This window comes from Salvelinus fontinalis, chromosome 19 (genome assembly GCF_029448725.1).
Source record: "Salvelinus fontinalis isolate EN_2023a chromosome 19, ASM2944872v1, whole genome shotgun sequence".
NCBI lineage: Eukaryota > Metazoa > Chordata > Actinopteri > Salmoniformes > Salmonidae > Salvelinus > Salvelinus fontinalis.
In genome coordinates, this window is record NC_074683.1 from 41457891 (window position 1) to 41483687 (window position 25797).

Genomic DNA, 25797 nt, shown 5'->3' on the forward strand with positions numbered 1-25797 from the left:
GGTGCAAGTGATATAAAACACCAAATATTCATTAAAATGCTGCAATACACAAATACCTAGCACCCAACATGCTTGCATCAATCACATGTAATTACAGTAAAATACCAATATCACAATTACAGTAGTATTTTCTTTCTTACAGTATAGTAGGCACATTTTACAGTATTGTACTGTATGTTTGCTCTGATATTACAGTAACTTACAAAACGCTGGTGGCAAGATGCTGTGAATATTACCGTAACGCACTTGGCACTAGCCAGAGATGTGCAAAGATATATAAAAAATCTAAAGTTATCTTGTTACATATACAGAATACTTTGAAGACCTGTATGCTAAACAGCAACAACATTCTCTGTAACGGTTACAGAAATATTTTACTTGATATGACTGTGATGTGTTTTTTTAAATTAACCTTAGTTTAATGCTCTGACTGCACATCGCTCTGGACACTCTGCAAGTGTTCATTTTTACATTTACATTTTGGTCATTTAGTAGACACACTTGTCCAGAGCGACTTACAGTCCGAGCATACAACTAAGGTAGATTAACAAGAACCTATCACAGTCATAGCAAGTCAAGGATGATGCTACCTATACCGAGAATGTTGTTGTAGTTAAGCGGCTACTTGCAAGTTTATTTTTGTATTTGAAAATACAAAACCCATGTATTCTAATCAAACTGTTAAAAAAATCATAAATCATACTTCAGGCCAGTGAAATACAAATTACAAAATAGGTATTGAAATTATTGAAATACCTATTTCAAATACAGGTATCAGAAATACTGCCCAACATTGGCACTACCTGCATGCACTGTAAATCTGCAACAGTTTACTAACAGATGTGTAGTCAGGTGTTAATCGTTGAATATGCTGTAAATTCGTGTTTCAGTAAAGGTCCTGTAAATCTACAGTAATTTGCTGGCTTCTGTGCAGCCAGTATTTTACTGTACATGTACAGTAACCTACTGGCTACATGGCTGCCAGTGATTTACTGTAAAAACTACAGGACATTTCTTTCAGTGTGTCTATCTAGCTACTTGCGTTGGATATTTCGAGTGTGGTTAAGAAAATCACAATTCACAATGGCTTTGTGTCAGAGTGTGTGTGTGTGTGTGTGTGTGTGTGTGTGTGTGTGTGTGTGTGTGTGTGTGTGTGTGTGTGTGAGTGTGTGTGTGTGAGTGAGTGCGTGTGGTTACGCATGCATTTGTGCAAGTGTATGTGCACATTTGTACACCTGTGTGTGTGTTGACCTTTCTTGTTGATTATAGTAACGATCTGGCGTGAATATAAACGGGCTGATATTTTAGTCCGTGGAGGGTTGGGGTGTAAATTGGTCTGATGCTCATTTCATATGGTTGCTGGACCAGAGGGACTCGGATACATTTACTATCACTATTACAGTAATGACACAATCCTTTCCAATCAGATCCCAGATGAATTATAGCAACATTTATAGGGAGAGTAATTAGTCAAATATACTTATATATCAAAAGTAAAAGACTAAATCTTTTCAAATTCCTTATATTAAGCAAACCAGATGCCACAATTTTCAAGTTTTTTAAATTTATGGATAGCTAGAGGCACACTTCAACACTCAGACATAATTTACATACGAAGCAGGTGTGTTTAGTGAGTCCGCCAGATCAGAGGCAGTAGAGATGACCAGGGATGTTCTCTTGATAAGTGCGTGAATTGCATTCAGAATGTAACGAGTACGTTTGAGTGTCAGGGAAAATGTATGGAGTAAAAAGTACAATATTGTCTTTAGGAATGTTGTGAAGTAAAAGTAAAAGTTGTCAAAAAATATAAATAGTAAATTACAGATACCCCATAAAACGACTTAAGTAGTACTTTCAAGTATTTATTTTACTGAGAGAGAGAGAGAGACGAGGAGGAGAGAGGGAAAGAACCATACATTGGAGAGAGATTGAGGCGCAACAATAACACCATTAACACACAATGAGGTAACAGTGTACACACAGCACAGGGAGAGAGAGACGTAGAGAGAGAGAGACGGAGAGAGAAAGACAGAAAGACAGAGAGAGGGAGAGAGAGAGAGACGGAGAGAGAAAGACAGAGAGAGGGAGAGACGGTGAGAGAAAGACAGAGAGAGGGAGAGACGGTGAGAGAAAGACAGAGAGACAGAGAGAGGGAGAGAGAGAGACGGTGAGAGACAGAGAGAGGGAGAGAGAGAGATGGTGAGAGACAGAGAGAGGGAGAGACGGTGAGAGAAAGACAGAGAGACAGAGAGAGGGAGAGAGAGAGACGGTGAGAGACAGAGAGAGGGAGAAGGAGCGAGAGAGAGAGAACTGGTACGGCCACAATAAGTGTGTTAGCACACACACTGTGGTTCGAGAGAGAGGGTGGGGAGTGTATGGAGAGCAAGGAGAGATAGAAAGAGGTAGAAAAGAGAGCTTTTCTCCTGCAGCCTCACTGATTCCATTTGAAGGGTTATGTTATGCTTCCCATCATAGGCTGAAGGTCAAGCAAGGTTCTCCTATCTATAGGTTTCCAATCTCCACCCAGCACTATGCATACACACGCACATAATCACACACACGCACACATCCTCTTTCCTTCTTCTTGTTCCATACGTTGTGACACTGAGAAGCCAGCCGTTCAGAAGCACACACACACGTACGCGCACACACACACTGCCATATGTCAATGCAGCAGTATGTTTGTTTGGGAGGGAGTCTGCGGGCTACATGTCTGTGTAATGAATTAGAATCCTGCGTCGGAGGTAACACCTATCTTTATATGGCCTTGTCATTTCCACCATGAGTCTGAGCCCCTGTTGTGATGGAGACTATAATGACTTTCTCCTTCTCCCAGTCCGGTCCGGTACACCATGGACAAATGTCTACCAGTGTGTACAGTAAGTGATTTGGAATGGTCTGTATTCATCATTGCAGACTCCACAGTGTGATAAGTGGTTGAGGTGTGTGTGTGTTTGTTTGTGTGTGTGTGTGTGTGTGTGTGTGTGTGTGTGTGTGTGTGTGTGTGTGTGTGTGTGTGTGTGTGTGTGTGTGTGTGTGTGTGTGTGTGTGTGTGTGTGTGTGTGTGTGTGTGTGTGTGTGTGTGTGTGTGTGTGTGTGTGCGTGCGTGCGTCCGTTTACAGCACTGTATCCTTATCTCCCCTATAAGATGAATGAGGAAGAGGACTGTGTATGATTTTAACATTGAAATGGAATAGGTTCACTTTGAGCCGGCCTGTTAGTAGCAGCAGCACTCGCCACTCCAATACACATTGTGTATTCAGAGACTCATTGACTGGTGTTCCGTCAGTGTCAACAGGACCCAGCTATGATCTGGCTGCTCTTGTTAAGTGTCCTATTATAATAATGAATGTAATTATGGGGCTATTTAGAGGCATTGATGAAAGTCTGGTCTGCAGGTCGAGAGAGAGAGAGAGAGAGAGAGAGAGAGAGAGAGAGAGAGAGAAACAGACGCTGCCTGTTAAATGTCAGGGTATTGTCAATATGAATGACCCAAACCCATTGTTAGATAAAGCTTTATGGACAGGCTCTATTTCATTGTGTCAGTAAGAATGTGATGGCACTATGGGGCTGTACAGGACAGGGAGAGTGGCCTGACCAGGGAAAAGTCCTAGTTCTAGATTAGGATTGTGAATTGAGACATTGTGCTGTGAAGCGTGTGGCTTCTCTATATCAGTCTGTTACCCATGAGAGTAGCTGTGTAGTTCACTACAGGTCCCTGATGTATGTGCATGCATGATCCATATGTGTGTGTGTTTGTTTTGGATAATCACTCATGTGTGCTAAGTATGTTCTTATAATAATAGTGTTGGCTTAGTGTGAGCTGAGTATGCATTTGGCTCAGCACAAAGGCATTTTCATGTCCTAACTGACTTCCCACACACTCTCTCTTTTTCTCTCCCTCTTTCACACACACACACACACACACACAAACACACACACACACACACACACACACACACACACACACACACACACACACACACACAAACACACAAACACACACACACACACACACACACACACACACACACACACACACACACACACACACACACACACACACACACACACACACAGAGGAAATCATTGAAGTAATTAACTTCCTGTTGTGGTCCCTCACAACTTCTCTCATTGGCCGAGATCTATACCACAGGTATTTTTCCAGGATGAAATTATCCCGGCGCATCCCAACTATCCAGGGAAGTCATCAGGCTGAGTTAGTGGATTAAACAGAGCAGATTCCCTTCGCTGGTTCAGTCTGTCTCCAGCCTCCTCTGATCTCTATACAGCCACAGCCATTTGGTTTATCAACACCAGGGCCCCCTGTGACCACAGCTTAATCTGCTGTCTCTCTCTCTCTCTCTCGCTCTCTGTGTCTCTCTCTGCAGTGCTAGTGAACGTAGTAGAGAGGGAGGGATGGAAATGAAGATGAAAAAGAGAGCGAAAGGAGGATGATACATGTGGATTAAATTGTATTTTTTTAATTGTTTAATTTTTTACCCCCTTTTTCTCCCCAATTGTTAGTAGTTACTATCTTGTCTCATCGCTACAACTCCCGTACGGGCTCGGGAGAGACGAAGGTCGGAAGCCATGCGTCCGCCGAAACACAACCCAACCAAGCCGCACTGCTTCTTAACACAGCGCACATCCAACCCGGAAGCCAACCGCACCAATGTGTCGGAGGAAACACCGTGCACTTAGCGACCTGGTCAGTGCGCACTGCGCCCGGCCCGCCACTGGAGTCGCTGGTGCACGATGAGACAAGGATATCCCTACCGGCCAAACCCTCCCTAACCCGGACGACGCTAGGCCAATTGTGCGTCGCCCCATGGACCTCCAGGTCGCGGCCGGATGCGACAGAGCCTGGGCTCGAATCCAGAGTCTCTGGTGGCACAGCTAGCACTGCGATGCAGTGACTTAGACCACTGCGCCACCCGGGAGGCCCACATGTGGATTAAATTGAGAGAGGGACAGAGTAGGTGGATGGTGGGAGAGAAAACGGGACAGAGGTTAAGAGGCTGAGGGAGAGGAAGTGAAAGAGAGATGGTGAGAGAGGTGGGGTGAGAGATGGTGATAGAGAGTGAGGGGGAGTGAGAGAGAAAGGGGGTGAGAGAGAGAGAGAGTGACAGAGAGGGATAAGTCATGCTGCCCATGTCTCTGACTAAGCCTCTATTGAAAGTGGAAAGAGTGGTTTGGAGATTTGAGGGTCGGACTCTAAAGCTGTGGGGGCACGAGGGAGAGCAGGGTGCAGAGACAAAGATAACAGCAGGGGTGAAGAGGGTAAATGGTCCAAGAGTTCTCTGTCTGTGTGTGACCAGGAGAGATGGAGACAAAGAGAGGGATGGATGGATTTGGGAGAGAGTGAGAAAGAGAGAGAATATAGATGGAGATGATGGTCCAGAGGGAGAAGGGTCTTCTAAACAGAGGGGAAAAGAGGGGATGGAACAGAGAGAGAAGGGTCTTCTAAACAGAGGGGAAAGGAGGGGATGGAACAGAGAGAGAAGGGTCTTCTAAACAGAGGGGAAAAGAGGGGATGGAACAGAGAGAGAAGGGTCTTCTAAACAGAGGGGAAAAGAGGGGATGGAACAGAGAGAGAAGGGTCTTCTAAACAGAGGGGAAAAGAGGGGATGGAACAGAGAGAGAAGGGTCTTCTAAACAGAGGGGAAAAGAGGGGATGGAACAGAGAGAGAAGGGTCTTCTAAACAGAGGGGAAAAGAGGGTATGGAACAGAGAGAGAAGGGTCTTCTAAACAGAGGGGAAAAGAGGGTATGGAACAGAGGGAGAAGGGTCTTCTAAACAGAGGGGAAAAGAGGGGATGGAACAGAGAGAGAAGGGTCTTCTAAACAGAGGGGAAAAGAGGGGATGGAACAGAGGAGAGAGGGGTGATGCTGAGGATATATAAGGAAACAATTAGATGGAGGAGAAGAGAGAGGAGGAATTCAGAGGAAGAGTTGGAAATAAGGAGAGGGAGAAAGAGAAGGGGAAGCAGAGGATGACTTGGGGGAGGTGAAAGAGGATGAGAAGAGACATTCATACTTTCAACATGGAAATAGTGTCTTGAGGTGTAGGCCTAATGTGCCTGTCCTGAGTTGACTGTGTGATAAGTAACAACCTACTACAGTACTCATAAGACTGTACCATGTCCTGGTTTGACTGTGTGGTTGGTTGCAGCAGTTCTACAGTATAAGATGCTGTATTCCTAGTGTAGTACCCTAGCTGTATGTCTTGTATACTGTGTCCTGGGTTGACGTTGTGGTTAGTGGGTCAGTGCCTGCAGCCAGGCCTCTTCAGGGTCGTTAAAGTGATGTTCCTCGTCAAGCGCTCAAATCACACCATTTAATTGGCCTCCAGCCCCCTGGACATGAGCCAATTACAGCTTCTCTCTCTCTTTCCATGTCTGTCAGCACTACTTTATCTCTCTCCCTCTTTCCAACCCTCTCTCCGCTCTTCATGGTCATTTTGAGCTGTTTTCTCTCCTCAACTAGGCGTTAAGGCTTTGGGCAGTCACTTTCTATGGTCTGAGAGTTTTTGACAGGCAGAGAAAGATACAGAGAGAAACAGAGAGACAGAGAGACAGAGAGACAGAGAGACAGAGAGACAGAGAGAGAAAGAAAGACAGACAGACAGACAGACAGACAGACAGACAGACAGAGACAGAGAAAGAGAAAGAGAGACAGAGAAAGAGAGAGAGAGAGAGACAGAGAGAGAGAGAGAGAGAGAGTTGACTCTGAGTACACAGTCATTTGGAGAGCAGCAACAGAGGCACAAAACATTCTTGGTGGAGAGGCTGACTGATCGTGTTTCTTCAGGGACAAATATCTACACAAGGTCAAACAAGAACATGTGTCTTTGTAGAGAAATTAAGTTTGCTTATGTGTTATTATATCAGAGGTGGCTTTCTGATTTGGCCAAAGAAGAAAGAGGAGAAAATAAAATGAGAGAAGTGATGTTAAAATGTTGTTCAAGGTTAGAGACAACAATGGAAAGGTACTGAAATAATCATTGTTTTTTTCCCCATGATGTTCTTTCTGTTCCTATTGTAGGTAGTGTCAGATTTTCGTGGGATCGGTACAGGGGTGTAGGCGCAGTTGGGGATGTGACAGGGGTCTATGTAAGGGTGGCACCACTTGTTGCTGTAGGTACCCGACTTGGTTTAGCTCCTCCTGCGTTCACAGAAGTGTTATTATAGGAGAAAATAAAAAGCCATTCATCACATCATCTACCTAATCCCCCACAATACCTTTCATGCTATAATGGGCCCTACTCTCCCTCGTTGCTCCGGACAGAGCCTCTATTATGTCATCAAAAGGGGACGATTAACGCAGAAGAGGGGGAGATGAAAGGGAGGGTGACAGAGTACCTGTTCACAAAAGACAGTAATTTTTACCGTAATTAAAGTCTTACATTTCCCCTGTCGGATCGTCAGGGAAACAGAACAAATGGAGAGAAGGGAGCGACGGAGAGAGGGGAAAGAGAAAAAAAGAGCAGAATTCTTTCTCAGTGAAAAGCTCTCAAGCTTATAACAGTAATTAAGGACTTGTCTCGGGAGAGGGGGAGGGGGAGGGATTAGAATAGCGAGAGAGGGGGTCAGGGAGAGAGAGAGAGGAAGCGAGAGAGAGAGAGTGCCACAGGTAAATTCCACAAAGCTGTGAACGATCTGAGAGACAAGGCAAGAAGGGCCTCCTACGGAACATAAAATTCGACGTACCAATTAGGATCTGGCTAAAAATACATGAATCAGTTATAGAACCCATTGCCCTTTATGGTTGTGAGGTCTGGGGTCTGCTCACCAACCAAGAATTCACAAAATGGGACAAATTGAGTCTCTGCAGGCAGAAATCTGCAAAAATATCCTCCGTGTACAACGTAAAAGACCAAATAATGTGTGCAGAGCATAATTAGAACGATACTCGCTAATTATCAAAATCCAGAAAAGAGACCGCAAAATCTACAACGACCTAAAAGGAAGCGATTCCCAAACCTTCCATAACAAAGCCTTCTCCTACAGAGAGATGAACCTGGAGAAGAGTCCCCTAAGCAAGCTGGTCCTGGGGCTCTATTCACAAACACAAACAGACCCCACAGAGCCCCAGGACAGCAACACAATTAGACCCAACCAAATCATGAGAAAACAAAAAGATAATTACTTGACACATTGGAAAGAATTAACAACAAAACTGCTATTTGGCAGAATTCCTGACCTCTGTGACTGACCCAAAATGAAGGAAATCTTTGACTATGTACAGACTCAGTGAGCATAGCCTTGCTTTTGAGAAAGGCCGCTGTAGGCAGACCTGGCTCTCGAGAGAAGACAGGCAATGTGCACACTGCCCACAAAATGAGGTGGAAACGGAGCTGCACTTCCTAACCTCCTAACAAATGTATGACCATATTAGAGACACATATTTCTCTCAGATTACACAGACCCACAAAGAATTTGAAAACAAATCCAATTTTGATAAACTCTCATATCTACTGGGTGAAATTCCACAGTGTGACATCACAGCAGCGAGATGTGTGACCTGTTGCCTCAAGAAAAGGTCAACCAGTGAAAAACAAACACCATTATAAATACAACCCATATTTATGTTTATTTATATTCACTTTTGTACTTTAACTATTTGCACATTGTTACAACACTGTATATAGACATAATATGACATTTGAAATGGGAGAGAGAGGGACAGTGAGAAAGAGGGAGGGAGGGTACAGAGAGAGAGCGAGAGGGAGAGAGAGGAGGATGTGGGTAAAGAATGAGAGAGAGAGGGAGAGAGAGTGGGGCAAGGAGAGAGAGGGGGTACAGGGTGAGATGGAGGGAGCGAGAGAGGGGGCAGGGAGAGCGAGGGGGGGAGGGTACAGAGAGAGAGAGCGAGAGGGAGAGAAAGAAAGATGTGGGTAAAGAATGAGAGAGAGAGGCAGAGGCCTATCCAGTTCTACCTTTACACCCCCATCCCCCAATTAGTCTCACCCACCCTCCTCTGCACAACCAAAATCCCTCAATCCAATCTTACTGTAGTCTTAATACAACCTCTTCTCCCATCTCCCCCTCCCCCTCCCATTTCTCCTGCCTTTCTCCCCCTTCTGCGCAATGCAGAGGGAGAATCACCTCAGCTCAGTTCAGTACATTTTCAGCATTCAGCTCTAACAATAGGTTTGCAGCAGTAGCAAGACCCCTTTCTGATTAAATTAATGCATTGCTTTATTTTATTTACAGTAAGTCTCTGGGGTTAGGAGTCTCCTAGGACTAACATGTCAATATTAGCTTAGCATTGGGGCCTGATTGGTTCCCCTCTGCTTCCGGTATCACTTCCACTGAGCAGCCATAGGACCAAACCAGCTGAAGAGGTGTTTGATTTGCCCTGTCACCCACCCAGAGCATACTGTACTTGGCTATGTTTTCTGTTGTTGTGGAATCTACAGTACTGTACCTGGCGTGGTAGGGTTTGGCATGGAAACCACTGATGGGCCAAGGGAAGGGATTGGTTGACAGGGTCTAGTGTTTGTGTTCTGACCTGAGCAGAAATAAGCTGAGATGATGAAGGCATTGTCTTGTTACAGAGAAAAAAAAATCTTTGTACTAACTTGTTTTTTCTTGAAAAAAATCTGGCAGAATATATTTAGCATATTTCAAAAGGAGCCGGGTAGAGGGAATGGGCTTGGGGTCAGTTGGGAATGGGAATAGGAATGGGGACAGAGCTGGGTGAAGTGAAATATAGAGCAGATACATTGTGAGCACACAGACTGTATATCATGGCATGTAAACCATCAGAGTGAATACTCACACAGACATACATACACATGCATTGGGAACGATGGCAGTTCTCACACATTTCTACCATCCATGTTGAACTGTGCACAGATGGATGAGCCTGCTGCTACCTTCTAAACATACACACACACACACGCACACACACTCCAAGCAAACACACCAAGCATGTAAAATAACATTCTCTTTCTCACACACATATCACACCTTCATCCTGTCACTGTCTATCAGGCTCTCTCTTTGTAAGGTTTCTCACCTACACCTACAGCCCCCTGTACTGCGTCACATATGTGCAGATATGTGCACCACGTCATTCATTTCTTCTGTAGTCTGCATCTAGCTAGCTGTCACTCAAATGGCGAGGGGCTGAAGCTCATTGGCTAGATTTCAAATTGCTAGGGGTCTGGCACACATGGGGGAAAATGTAGGGAAAATGGCACAATACAGTTTCCAGAAAAACAGTTGCTTTCAAACTAAGTATTTCATGGCTAATTAAGGTAAGACAGTAATTCTGCTCATAGATTATGCATGAATGAAATCCAGCCCAAAGGAGGTTTCAAAAATACCTAATAGTTGCCAAAGTTCCAGAGCATGTCTTTAAGTGTGGGGTTCTTGACGTGTCATCTACGGTCCTTCAGAATTCAAAAACATTCTTGAAATGTATGGAAGCCTGCAGATGTGTCCCTGTCATAGCACACAGAACATTGACCAGTGTTAACTAGTGTTAATTATTTTGCAGTGTAACATTACTAGTGTTGATTCAAGAGTTAAATTAACACTGTAAAGAGTTAAATTAACACTGTAAAGAGTTAAATTAACACTGTAAAGAGTTAAATTAACACTCGGTGGTGTAAAAGAACTCCAGTGTTGGTGTTAATAAAAAGAGTTGAACCACACTCATCATATTTCCCAACATGCTCTATTGCAGGTTGATTTTAAGAATTATTTCAATATCTATGTTTTTACAAGTGCATTCATTTATTAATTCATCTTATGCTACTCAAATATAAATAACATACATTTTTCTAAACTATTCTAATCTGTTACTTGGGCTTAATGCACCCGTTACTGAAACGGTTGTTCCAGTTTATATGGTTTAGGTAGTCTCATGTTTTAAGTCTTCCCAGGTTGTGGGTGAATCCAAATGTTTGATAGCCCCACTCTGCCTTTCAATAGGAATTACACATCACTTTGCAAGCCAGCATAATGTGACTTGCAGGCCTGATGTAGCCCGTAAACTATGAGTTTCAGGCCACTGTATTAGGGTTAAACTAGGCCCTCAAAAGAAGGCCTTATGAAATATGTATTGTCTTTAAAGAATTACAATTTAATGCAACATATTCACTTAGGATCTCACTTGGTGAAGGCCACTGGACCGAAAAGAAATGAATGCAACAACCATTTCTCTGTCACTAGCAAGCACAGTCATGGGTGGTACTGGCAACTCGAAAATAAACTCGAAAGACACACCAGAAAATATGCAAATAAGGCTTGAAACGCTACAGCAGGGCTATTTAATTCCAATCCTGGAGGGGCAGAACATTGCTGGTTTTGGATTTTTCTATGGTGCTTCAAAGAACCAACCCTTGTGGTTCTACAGAGACTCTAAAATGGTTCCCTATGGCATCGCTCTCAAGACCCTTATCTGGTTCCAACTTTCACCTTTATATCTTACACACACACACTCACACACAAACGCACATTTACAGTATATTTGATCGTTTTACACCTCCCGTTAGAAGCTCGTTGATTGACAGGTCTTCCATGTAAACCTCCTACAGTGCTCTCCATAGGACAACTTCTCACACCTTGTTATAAACACACACACACACACACACACACACACCACGCATACAGTACACCTTCTCACACCTTGTTATAAACACACACACACACACCATGCATACAGTACACCTTCTCACACCTTGTTATAAACACACAAACACACACCATGCATACAGTACACCTTCTCACACCTTGTTATAAACACACACACACACACCAATACAATACACCTTCTCACACCTTGTTATACACACATACACACACACCAATACAATACACCTTCTCACACCTTGTCATAAAGACACAAACACACACACACCACGCATACAGTACACCTTCTCACACCTTGTTATAAACACACACACACCCACCAATACAATACACCTTCTCACACCTTGTTATAAACACAAACACACACACCAAGCATACAGTACACCTTCTCACACCTTGTTACAAACACAAACACACACACCAAGCATACAGTACACCTTCTCACACCTTGTTATACACACACACACACACCCACCAATACAATACACCTTCTCACACCTTGTTATACACACACACACACACACCACACATACAGTACACCTTCTCACACCTTGTTATAAACACACACACACACACACACACCAATACAATACACCTTCTCACACCTTGTTATACACACACACACACACCAAGCATACAGTACACATTCTCACACCTTGTTATACACACACACACACACACCAAGCATACAGTACACCTTCTCACACCTTGTTATACACACACACACACACACCAATACAATACACCTTCTCACACCTTGTTATAAACACACACACACACACCAATACAATACACCTTCTCACACCTTGTTATACACACATACACACACACCAATACAATACACCTTCTCACACCTTGTCATAAAGACACAAACACACACACACCACGCATACAGTACACCTTCTCACACCTTGTTATAAACACACACACACCCACCAATACAATACACCTTCTCACACCTTGTTATAAACACAAACACACACACCAAGCATACAGTACACCTTCTCACACCTTGTTACAAACACAAACACACACACCAAGCATACAGTACACCTTCTCACACCTTGTTATACACACACACACACACCCACCAATACAATACACCTTCTCACACCTTGTTATACACACACACACACACACCACACATACAGTACACCTTCTCACACCTTGTTATAAACACACACACACACACACACACCAATACAATACACCTTCTCACACCTTGTTATACACACACACACACACCAAGCATACAGTACACATTCTCACACCTTGTTATACACACACACACACACACCAAGCATACAGTACACCTTCTCACACCTTGTTATACACACACACACACACACCAATACAATACACCTTCTCACACCTTGTTATAAACACACACACACACACACACACACCAATACAATACACCTTCTCACACCTTATTATAAACACACACACACCAAGCATACAGTACACCTTCTCACACCTTGTTACAAACACAAACACACACACCAAGCATACAGTACACCTTCTCACACCTTGTTATACACACACACACACACACCAATACAATACACCTTCTCACACCTTGTTATGAACACACCCACACCCACGCATACAGTACACCTTCTCACACCTTGTTACACACACACACACCACACGTACAGTACACTTGCACACACCTTGTCATAAAGACACAAACACACACACACCACACATACAGTACACCTTCTCACACCTTGTTATACACACACACACACACACACACACACACACACACACACACACACACACATACACACCACGCATACAGTACACCTTCTCACACATCACACCACACCTCATACACTATCCCTTATGTGTTTAGCACTTTCCAACAAACTAGAGCACACACACATCCACACGCAAAGACAATGCAAATGTAACAGAGCTATTTTCAGCCTTTTCCTTTTCTTACACACACAGACACACCCAGCTTTTTACACCTTTCTCCCACCCACGCTGTGTATGCGTGTGCGTGGTTTGCTTGTTTTTCTCTGTGATTGGAAGAATTCCCTCCTCTCTGTCAGAGTTGGAGTACCATCTATCTGGTACCTTTGAGAGCCTGATCATCTCACATAACTTCAGCTGCTGAACACACTCACACTTAAATTGTTTATCTGTCTTACATTCCTATGCCAAGGACTCATCAGGATCATGTAGTTGTGTTTTTAATTGCTAAGACTTCCATTTGCCGTCTGTGGGAAATAGAGGGATACTCAGAGAAATGAAAATAAAGAAGGGATGGGATCTGAAATCTCTCCTCCATAACATGGCATGACCAGCTAGCTACCAGCCCGGGGGGAGGCTGTCAATCATACAAGAGAATAGATTTGCCACACGCACACACACACACACACACACACACACACACACACACACACACACACACACACACACACACACACACACACACACACACACACACACACACACACACACACACACACACACACACACACATACATACAGTACACACACACAGATAGTCACGCTCAGTTAGACTTATTATTTGTGTACACTGTCACACTCAACATTACTTCACATTTACACAACTCTACCTCTTATTGTTCTTTACAAGCACATTACAAACTCTAGATGGAAGGACAATTTTCCCTTCTCCTGCAATGTTGAGTACTAGAATATCCCGTATAGCTGGTACAGTGCAGGCTATTGTGTCTTGAAAAAATACTAAAGTGTACACTACGTTCGGAGTACTATAATATTCACTGTAGTATTGTTGCTGACTTTACTGTAGTATTCAGTGTTGTGGTTTTGCAGACTGAAGTCCGCAAAAACACTACAGTGAATAATAATCAAATCTAATCTAATTTTATTGGTCACACACACATAGTTAGCAGATGTTAATGCGAGTGTAGCGAAATGCTTGTGCTTCCAGTTCCGACCGTGCAGTACAGGGTTTCCCAAAATCGGTCCTGGGGTCCCACCTGGGTGCACGTTACAGGGGTATACCGTAGTATTTACAGTTTACAATATTATAAATTCTATACAAAAATAAGAGTAGTATATACTGTAAGGTTTTTGCGGAATGTAGTATTTACTGTAGTGTTTTTTGGGACATTACTGTAGTCTTTAAAAAAACGTAACCTTTTGTGGTCCACACAGTTACGACCGGATGTGATGCAGCATGGATTCGAACCAGGGACTGCAGTGACACCTCTAGCATTGAGATGCAGTGCCTTAGACTGCTGTGCCACTCGGGAGTATTTACTGAAGTGTTTTTGGTTATATTATCTTTGACATAGAAGTGGAGGGCTTTGTCCTTAAAGTGGAGGGCTTTGTCCTTGAGGAAACCTACTTTAGAAATACTAAAAGAGCAAATGTTCCATAACCTGTAGGTAGGTAGGACTGGTGTCTGAAGATTCTGCTCTTTTCTATAACCTGTAGGGAACATATGGTCTATACTTGGCATGTAGGTTTCTCACATATTGTGATATGGTGGAGGACAATGGGCAAATTAAATGCTGTGGTATCAACTATAGTAAAAAAAATAGTGTTTTTGCAGACTGTAGTGTTTTTGCGGACTATAGTGTTTTTGCTGTCATTTTTGTAGTATTTACTGCAGTGTTTTTTTTTGTGTGGATATACTGTAGTATTTACTATAGTATTCTACAGTTTACAACAGAATTCTATAGTACTGTATTATTCTATATTAAACTGTAGTATTTTTTTTATGTAGGTTGTGTGCTCTTTTAAAAACCTTCCCCCTCAACACAAGGTCATAATTTAACTTGTTTCTGGTTGCCTCTTTCTCTCATCCTAATAGTCCTGTCTGTAATTTATTGTATTGGTCTAATAAAATGGACTGGTAGGCCTTTAAAGTGTCCCGCCTTTAAGACAGCTCAGTATTTCTTCTCTTAAGAAGCACAAGGTTATCAGGGTTCTTAAACTCCACACACACACACATAAAGTGCCCGTATAAAGTAGGTAGGCCTCTGGGTTGGCTTGAGTTTGAGTGAGGTAATGTGTGTGTGTGACTATGTGTCAGGGTTTACGTTAGGAAAATGAGGCACCAGACAAAGTGAAAACTTTCATGTCGGTGTTTTTAAAAAACGTACTTACATTTACTGTACATTTGAGAAATTTACCGAACCCATAGGCACTGGGTGAGTAACCCATTAGAACGTCCACCCACGGTGTTCAGAATGACAGGAACTACATTTACATTTTGGTAATGCATCTTAACAGAACATGCAACTCCTGTAATGAAGCAGACAATAACACATTTTCAAACATTTGCCAAAATGCAATTCGCAGGAAATCACCATTCTAAACAGCGCACCTATAAAACACCATTCTAAACAGCGCACCTGGAAAAACACAATTTTAACAGCGAACCTGATAAAACACCATTCTAAACAGCGAACCTGAGAAAACACCATTCTAAACAGCGAACCTGAGAAAAACATAATTTTAACAGCGTACCTGACAAAACACCATTCTAAATAGCGTACCTAATAAAACACCATTCTAAACAGCGTACCTGATAAAACACCATTCTAAACAGCGTACCTATAAAACACCATTCTAAACAGCGAACCTGACAAAACACCATTCTCAACAGCGAACCTGATAAAACACCATTCTAAACAGCGAACCTGATAACACACCATTCTAAACAGCGTACCTGATAAAACACCATTCTAAACAGCGAACCTGATGAAACACCATTCTAAACAGCGTACCTGAGAAAACACCATTCTAAACAGCGTACCTATAAAACACCATTCTAAACAGCGAACCTGATGAAACACCATTCTCAACAGCGAACCTGATAACACACCATTCTAAACAGCAAACCTGATGAAACACCATTCTCAACAGCGAACCTGATAACACACCATTCTAAACAGCAAACCTGATGAAACACCATTCTAAACAGCGAACCTGATGAAACACCATTCTAAACAGCGTACCTATAAAACACCATTCTAAACAGCGAACCTGATAACACACCATTCTAAACAGCGTACCTAATAAAACACCATTCTAAACAGCGAACCTGATGAAACACCATTCTAAACAGCGTACCTGATAACACACCATTCTAAACAGTGTACCTGATAAAACACCATTCTAAACAGCGTACCTGATAACACACCATTCTAAACAGCGAACCTGATAAAACACCATTCTAAAAAGCGAACCTGATGAAACACCATTCTAAACAGCGTACCTGAGAAAACACCATTCTAAACAGCGAACCTGATAACACACCATTCTAAACAGCGTACCTAATAAAACACCATTCTAAACAGCGAACCTGATGAAAAACCATTCTAAACAGCGTACCTGAGAAAACACCATTCTAAACAGCGTACCTGAGAAAACACCATTCTAAACAGCGTACCTGATAAAACACCATTCTAAACAGCGTACCTGATAACACACCATTCTAAACAGCGAACCTGATGAAACACCATTCTAAACAGCGTACCTGAGAAAACACCATTCTAAACAGCGTACCTGATAACACACCATTCTAAACAGCGTACCTGATAACACACCATTCTAAACAGCGAACCTGATAAAACACCATTCTAAACAGCGAACCTGATGAAACACCATTCTAAACAGCGTACCTGAGAAAACACCATTCTAAACAGCGTACCTGATAACACACCATTCTAAACAGCGAACCTGATGAAACACCATTCTAAACAGCGAACCTGATAAAACACCATTCTAAACAGCGTACCTGACAAAACACCATTCTAAACAGCGTACCAGATAACACACCATTCTAAACAGCGAACCTGATAAAACACCATTCTAAACAGCGAACCTGATGAAACACCATTCTAAATAGCGTACCTGATAAAACACCATTCTAAACAGCGTACCTGATAAAACACCATTCTAAACAGCGAACCTGATAAAACACCATTCTAAACAGCGAACCTGATGAAACACCATTCTAAACAGCGTACCTGATAAAACACCATTCTAAACAGCGTACCTGATAAAACACCATTCTAAACAGCGAACCTGATAAAACACCATTCTAAACAGCGAACCTGATAACACACCATTCTAAACAGCGAACCTGATAAAACACCATTCTAAACAGCGAACCTGATGAAACACCATTCTAAACAGCGTACCTGATAAAACACCATTCTAAACAGCGAACCTGATAAAACACCATTCTAAACAGCGTACCTGATAAAACACCATTCTAAACAGCGTACCTGACAAAACACCATTCTCAACAGCGAACCTGACAAAACACCATTCTCAACAGCGAACCTGAAAGCGGTTCCATATGTGACAGAGATGAACATTTAGAAAGAGGGGGGATCTAAAGATGCAACAACTTGGATAGGTTGCTGATATGACTAGGATTGTGTCTTTGGCTTCTGGACAATGAAAGAAAGTTGATATGAAAACCAATAGAACAGGAGAGAAATAGCATAGCTGTGGGTCCAATAGGCAAGAAGGGTCCAATAGGAAGGACATTTACCTCAAAATAGCGTGGCAATATGCCTAGCTGATTATTGACTTGCAGCTGTCAGTGAAAAGTATCTAAAATCTATGTGATGATAATGTGTCTTGAGTATATTTTAAAATGTTGAGACAAGAAGAAGGGGAGAGGTGTGTGGTGAAGATATAGGCGAGTCTCTCCAGAATTGCTCTGCTGTCTCCCGCCAATTATTGCGCATTCATTGTTTCATGTGTGAGTTGTTTGCCCTTTCATATATTTTTTAAATAAATTCCTCATTACATATGTCACCAGCAGTAAATGTACAGTTAATCACCTCCATTTGGTTACGTTAATGTCTGTTAATGCATGTATTAATTAGTAATTTATCGTTCTCATTCTCGGAGTGGAAACATTGTTTGCAGATTTCACAACCTGCTACACTTGTGAGAAACAAGTTTTGGTTTATTTCATAACCATCATTACGAGATTTGTACATTTTTTCATTGTCTTTTTTTTAGTACTCCATGTGAGCAATGTGTGTGTGGTTTCTCTGTGCATAGAAGTACCTGGCCTGCTGTGCGGAAATGTAGGAAAGTGTTTTTTTAACATACATTGAAAATAATAATATATTAAAACTATAGATCCTCACAGTAAACTTTTTGAAAAATATTTCCAACAGTCGCCGCCTCGATAATCACCAATCCTCGTGTGAAAGAGCAATGGAAGTTTAAAGGCCTACTGCTGCATTTGCCTATAGGCTATGAGTTCCATTTGCTCATTTCTTTAGTCGCTAATGGATCACCGTGTATTAATATGTTCATATGGCAGAGGCTGGTGATCTCCCATTTGTTGACTATTTAACTTTGGGATTTTTATCAATTAAATTAAGATTTTTATGATTAAACACGTGACAGTGATTTTGAAGATTATTGAAGTTAAACTGTTACATGAAAATATGAAAATCATAACTGGCACGCAAAATGGCAGAAATGGTAGGATAAATTGAAAGCTTCCCCAAACTTGAAAGTCACGCATGAAGTCTTTATAAAATAATTGCCTCCACGTTTACATGTTTGGATTTTGCCTACAGGCTACTTTGAAGCAACGTAAGACATGCCTCATAATAGGACATTAAACATTCAGGTTTCAAACAATGAAGTATGTTTTCAAAATGCATACTGCCTCCAGCTCACATTGTAAAGTGGTGGGTGACGCACTGATAGCCTGTTGCCTGCACTTGAATGGTGAATGGGAGTCGCGCTTCAATTACCGGCTGAGAAATAACAATAGTAGCTCTTTTTAATCGTGCACCAAAACTGTTTTTAACACGTGAATTGTTAGAATTGTTGCACAATGAATGGGTTTCTAAAAGCATGTTTTAATCCAGCAGCGACCAGTTGAGGAGCTGCAGGAGAAATCCCCCTCAAAATAGGCTCTGTATGCTGTGCACATGTGATAGTTGTGTTGGATAAATAAGATACATGATGACTAACGAGAATACACAGGCCAATTTAATTCCACTAAATTATACAAATTAACCTATAGGCCAATAATCATGATGGTCAAATGTATTTCCATCAACTGGTATTAACATCAATGAATAAACAGCATTATTTTGCAATGGGATTTATTTCCTCCCGGTCATTTTGGCTAAAGTAAACCCTGCTATTTGTGGACATACACAAGCGTGGGTGTATGTTAGCTGAATCAAATGGAGGTTAGGTTAAGAGAGGAGAGCAGGTAGGTAGTTTCAGTCCATAGGGGTCGGCTGTGTGTGTGTGGGGGGGAGGGGGGGGGTATCTCATCGCAGAAGTATCATAGTAAAACATTGGTTTGCTGTTTTCCTCTTTTGTGTTATACGAGGATGCAGTAATAAAAGAGAGAGAACTGAGAGAGATGTACACTGTCTCTGAGGACCCTTATAAGGCTGCTTCTTTCTGTGTCCACCACACACAGACACACACGCAGAACTGAGAGAGATGCACACTGTCTCTGGGGACCCTTATAAGGCTGCTTCTTTCTGTGTCCACCACACACAGACACACACGCAGAACTGAGAGAGATGCACACTGTCTCTGGGGACCCTTATAAGGCTGCTTCTTTCTGTGTCCACCACACACAGACACACACGCAGAACTGAGAGAGATGCACACTGTCTCTGAGGACCCTTATAAGGCTGCTTCTTTCTGTGTCCACCACACACAGACACACACGCAGAACTGAGAGAGATGCACACTGTCTCTGGGGACCCTTATAAGGCTGCTTCTTTCTGTGTCCACCACACACAGACACACACGCAGAACTGAGAGAGATGCACACTGTCTCTGGGGACCCTTATAAGGCTGCTTCTTTCTGTGTCCACCACACACAGACACACACGCAGAACTGAGAGAGATGCACACTGTCTCTGGGGACCCTTATAAGGCTGCTTCTTTCTGTGTCCACCACACACAGACACACACGCAGAACTGAGAGAGATGCACACTGTCTCTGGGGACCCTTATAAGGCTGCTTCTTTCTGTGTCCACCACACACAGACACACACGCAGAACTGAGAGAGATGCACACTGTCTCTGGGGACCCTTATAAGGCTGCTTCTTTCTGTGTCCACCACACACAGACACACACGCAGAACTGAGAGAGATGCACACTGTCTCTGGGGACCCTTATAAGGCTGCTTCTTTCTGTGTCCACCACACACAGACACACACGCAGAACTGAGAGAGATGCACACTGTCTCTGGGGACCCTTATAAGGCTGCTTCTTTCTGTGTCCACCACACACAGACACACACGCAGAACTGAGAGAGATGCACACTGTCTCTGAGGACCCTTATAAGGCTGCTTCTTTCTGTGTCCACCACACACAGACACACACGCAGAACTGAGAGAGATGCACACTGTCTCTGGGGACCCTTATAAGGCTGCTTCTTTCTGTGTCCACCACACACAGACACACACGCAGAACTGAGAGAGATGCACACTGTCTCTGGGGACCCTTATAAGGCTGCTTCTTTCTGTGTCCACCACACACAGACACACACGCAGAACTGAGAGAGATGCACACTGTCTCTGGGGACCCTTATAAGGCTGCTTCTTTCTGTGTCCACCACACACAGACACACACGCAGAACTGAGAGAGATGCACACTGTCTCTGGGGACCCTTATAAGGCTGCTTCTTTCTGTGTCCACCACACACAGACACACACGCAGAACTGGGGGGCTGGATGGGAACCTGGGGAAAGGAAAGGGGAGTGTGACGGCTGGATTAGGGAGGACCCAGCGGGATGCTGCCGACAATTTCCTGCGATTTCCCCCGGAGCTCAGTGGAGACTTCCTACTGGAGCACAGGACGGACAGAGGCATGAAATTACCAGATTAAAACTGATCTCTGGTTTAAAACACCGACATAGACTGTGCCCCCCCCCCCCCCCGACCCCACCCCACACACACACACACACACACACACACACACACACACACACACACACACACAACAGATTAGTTCCCCAACTTCACCGATGTCCTTGCCCAACTATGTGTGGGGTTTTGAAGGTGATGAAGTTTGTGTTTGACCCTGGTATTCTCTGGTGTTTGTCTGTCTCTGGCCACTGCCATCAGGTAATGCAGTAGGATGGCCATGCTGGTGTAACCATAGACTATAGAAGAGCATTAGTTTTAAAGTGGTGTTCTATATCCATGGGTGTAACATTCTAGCAGACTGCTAACGTTCTAAATGCTGCTGTGTGGTTGTATAGGTACAGTGTGTGCTGTGTGCCCTCTGCATTGTCCTATACTCGGCACAAATACCATCCACCTAGTGGCTGGTGAACTTTGGAAATGTCAGACACTGCTCCTCACAGAAAGGGCTTGCGTTTCATTGTTGGGGATTTTGGATCCCAAATGTTCTTTGTACTCTGTCCCATCGAACGATTTTGAAGTCACCAAGTGAACAGAACCAATGTATCTAGGCAGGACATTTTCTTTAGCCGTGACCCAAATGAATGAATGTACTGCTAGCATGAGCGGTGTGTTATGAACAATATACTGCAGGAAACATAACGCACAGGACACAGAGTACATAGCAACAAGGCTCATCAGAGTCAAGGAAAACAGACAGCACACAAAACCAGGATTAACTGTTATTCCCCAGTAACGCCTACACCCTTTTTATAATGCTGCATTAGTCTCCCACTCTCCCCTCCCTCTCTACCTCTTTCTTTCTCTTTCTCGCTCTACCCCTCCCTTTACCCTTCCCTCTCTATCCCTCATCGCCATCTCTCTCTCTCCCACCAAACACAGCAGTTTGCCCCGAGCCAGGTGCAACAGTGTCTCTCCAGAGAGGCACTATGTGATGAGCTGCTCCCGAATATACAGTACCAGTCAAACGTTTAGACATATCTACTCATTCAAAGGTTTTTCTGTATTTGTACTATTTTCTACATTGTAGAATAATAGTGAAGACAACTATGAAATAACACATGGAATCATGTAGTAACCAAGAAAGTGTTTAACAAACTATAATATATTTTATATTCTTCAAAGTAGCCACCCTTTGCCTTGATGACATCTTTGCACACTCTTGGCATTCACTCAACCAACTTCATGAGGAATAATTTTCCAACAGTCTTGAAGGAGTTCCCACATATGCTGCTTTTCCTTCACTCTGCGGTCCAACTCATCCCAAACCATCTCAATTGGGTTGTGGTCAGGTGATTGTGGAGGCCAGGTCATCTGATGCAGCACTCCATCACTCTCCTTCTTGGTCAAATAGCCCTTACACAGCCTGAAGGTGTGTTGGGTCGTTGTCCTGTTGAAAAACAAATGACAGTCCCACTAAGCGCAAACCAGATGAGATGGCATATCGCTGCAGAATTCTGTGGTAGCCATGCTTGTTAAGTGTACCTTGAATTCTAAATAAATCACTGACAGTGTCACCAGCAAAGCACCACCACACCTCCTCCTCAATGCTTCACGGTGGGAACTACACATGAGGAGATCATCTGTTCAACTACTCTGCATCTCAGAAAGACACTGCGGTTGGAAACAAAAATCAAAAATTTGGACTCATCTGACCAAAGGACAGACTTCCACCGGTCTAATGTTCACTCCTTGTGTTTCTTGGCCCAAGCAAGTCTCTTCTTATTGGTGTTCTTTAGTAGCAATTCGACCATGAAGACCTGATTCACGCAGTCTCCTCTGAACAGTTGATGTTGAGATGTGTCTGTTACTTGAACTCTGTGAAGCATTTATTATCTACAATGAGGAAATAGTAAAAATAAAGAAAAGCCTGGAATGAGTAGGTGTGTCCAAGTTTTTGACTGGTACTGTACATACAGTGCATGTGTTGTTTACATGGAGACGTGGTGGCTCAGTCAGCCTAACCACTTGCTACTGCAGTAAGCCCTCAGAGAAACACACTACATGGAATGGAAATGCAGAGTGGGGGGGGAGAGGGAGGAGAGAGAGAGAGAGCTTCATGTATTGAATTAAAGGAGTAGCTCTGAGCTCTAAGCCCTGCAGTATGCACTGTGCTGTGTACAGTGTGCAGTCAGTGGTCTACACAGGATAAGCATGGCGTTTCTCCTAGTGTTTTCTATTATTTAAGATGCAGATGTTTGTTTGTCATTTCTCTGTGTATACAAACAGACATTCTACAGCATCAGAGACAACTGTTAATGTTTCGTTGTTTGGAGATTGTTTGTTTCCTTTCTCCTTGTCTAGACCAGTGAGCTGATTGGATGATTTGTCTGAACTCTTGGGCTCACATATGAACTCACAGGACCAACAAGAGAACAATACTGACTTGAGTGTTTCTAATTCAGGTATCATTGACAGAAAACAGTTACTGTCAAACCCCAAACCCAATTTTCCTCTCCTCTCTCAGATGGTGGGATTGAGTTTTTGGAAGCTCTTCAGTGCCCCCTTGTGGTGTGTGGGACTGGTATTTATTGGACCACTGTGTCTCCTATTCATGTTAAGATTTCCAAAACAGAGATGTGATGCAAAACATGGCCGAGATTTCATCAGAATGTCATTTCTTGGTTTCTACGTAAAAGTTAGCGCTAAGAGTGGTATCTCTGTGAGGGGGACTGTACCAGCATGACCGTGAGTTAGAGTGTTCGTTAGGGGGCTCTTTGTACTATTTGTACATAGTGAAATGTCTAGATAAGGTCTTGGTTATCTAGTCTGAGCTGTGTTTCACACCTCAGGGGTTTGGTAACAGTGTTTGTGGAAGGGGCTGAAAGCGTCAGACTTTTCCACCTGAACACCCTTTAGTAATGACATCACATCTGACGTACACTCTCCCCCTGGAGGCAATGTGTGTGTGTGCGTGCGTGTGTGTGTACGTGCGTGCACACCTATGTATTGTCGTCATCCCAGTCCCAATACATGACCCGAAAGCAACAGAATGACCTAGTTAGCCGTCTCTCTACTGCTAACCAGTGTGCAATACTATTCCATATCTGCTATTTCTCTACGTACAGTAGTGTACTAATTTATGTGTTGAAGGACTGAGAAGAATAACGGTGTGTCATTTCCTGTCTCCACAGGAAGTGCCCTGAACCTGACGTGCAGAGCTTTCTTTGGCTACGCAGGGGACGCCAGTCCGCTAGTCTACTGGATGAAGGGAGAGAAGTTCATCGAGGACCTGGATGAGGAGAGAATCGAAGAGAGCGAAATCAAGTAAGACACATGGTTGTTTTACTCACCGCAATTCTAATGTAGTAACAATATGGCTTAATATGTAATCATGTTGTTGTAAGTCACCCAGATATGATTAGGATAACTGAGTACATTGTAAATATGGTCAGTGTGTAACATGAACCATGTATAACTACAGTAGCCTAATAAAAACACAGTACACTGTTCAAATGGACATATTTACAGATACATCACACAGCAACATCCCAAAACACCATTTACCATTGGATACTATAGTAGACCAAACTATGATGTAATACTTTAAGCCCAAAACCTTTGATGAGCTATTATTTATATTGTCATGTCTAACCGTTACCCATTCCCTTTGTAAGCGCAGACAGACAGGCAGACAAACCCAGTCTGTTGCTCCTACTGTCACTGCTCTTTCATCATCAGGCATCTCTAGCACACCAAAGACAAGTCTATCTAGTGTCTGTATGTCTGTACGTCTGTCTGGCTGTTTGCTCTAGTCTAGCCGTTCATACGGATCTGTTCCTTCATGCTCTCTTCTCTGTTTCACACTCAAACACTACTGAGTCCACTGAACACTACAGCTGTGTTTCGAATACTCATACTAACTGCACTAACCATACTATTTGTGACGTAAATTGAGTATGTAGTATGCTTAGTGGTCATAGTATGGTTATAGTTAATATGCCAAAAGTTTCCGGATGTCGTACTAAATTCGCCAAAATACGAAGTACACAAGCAGTGGACACTATTTCCGTGTGATTAGGACCCATAATGCAATTCTTCAGCAAATGGGCGTGGCTTCACATCGTTTTCAGATTTGAAGAAAATGACGAAAAATATGCAGCCAAAGAGCGAGAGCGGATACAAATTCATTGCTTTAAATAATTATGACAAATGTTAAGAAAATGTTGAGCAATGTATTAAAAAAAAAAAAAAAAAAAAAAAAACACACTTTTCAAATAAGTAGCATTACACATTATGTTGGGTGACAATTTGTTAGCTACGCTATCCTTACGAACCGCATAGCATTACAGCAGTA

The 25797-nt window shown here is 42.9% G+C and overlaps 1 protein-coding gene across 6 annotated transcripts in view; it reads left to right on the plus strand.

Annotated features, from left to right (window-relative positions):
* LOC129816739 (interleukin-1 receptor accessory protein-like 1-B) overlaps positions 1–25797 on the plus strand; it is a 347946-nt gene that overhangs the window by 279123 nt on the left and 43026 nt on the right. For all 6 annotated transcript variants that reach the window (XM_055871558.1, XM_055871562.1, XM_055871561.1 and 3 more), the window contains exon 7: positions 24635–24767. In XM_055871558.1, coding sequence (XP_055727533.1) covers positions 24635–24767 — 133 coding nt within the window. The remainder of the gene's footprint in view (positions 1–24634; positions 24768–25797) is intronic.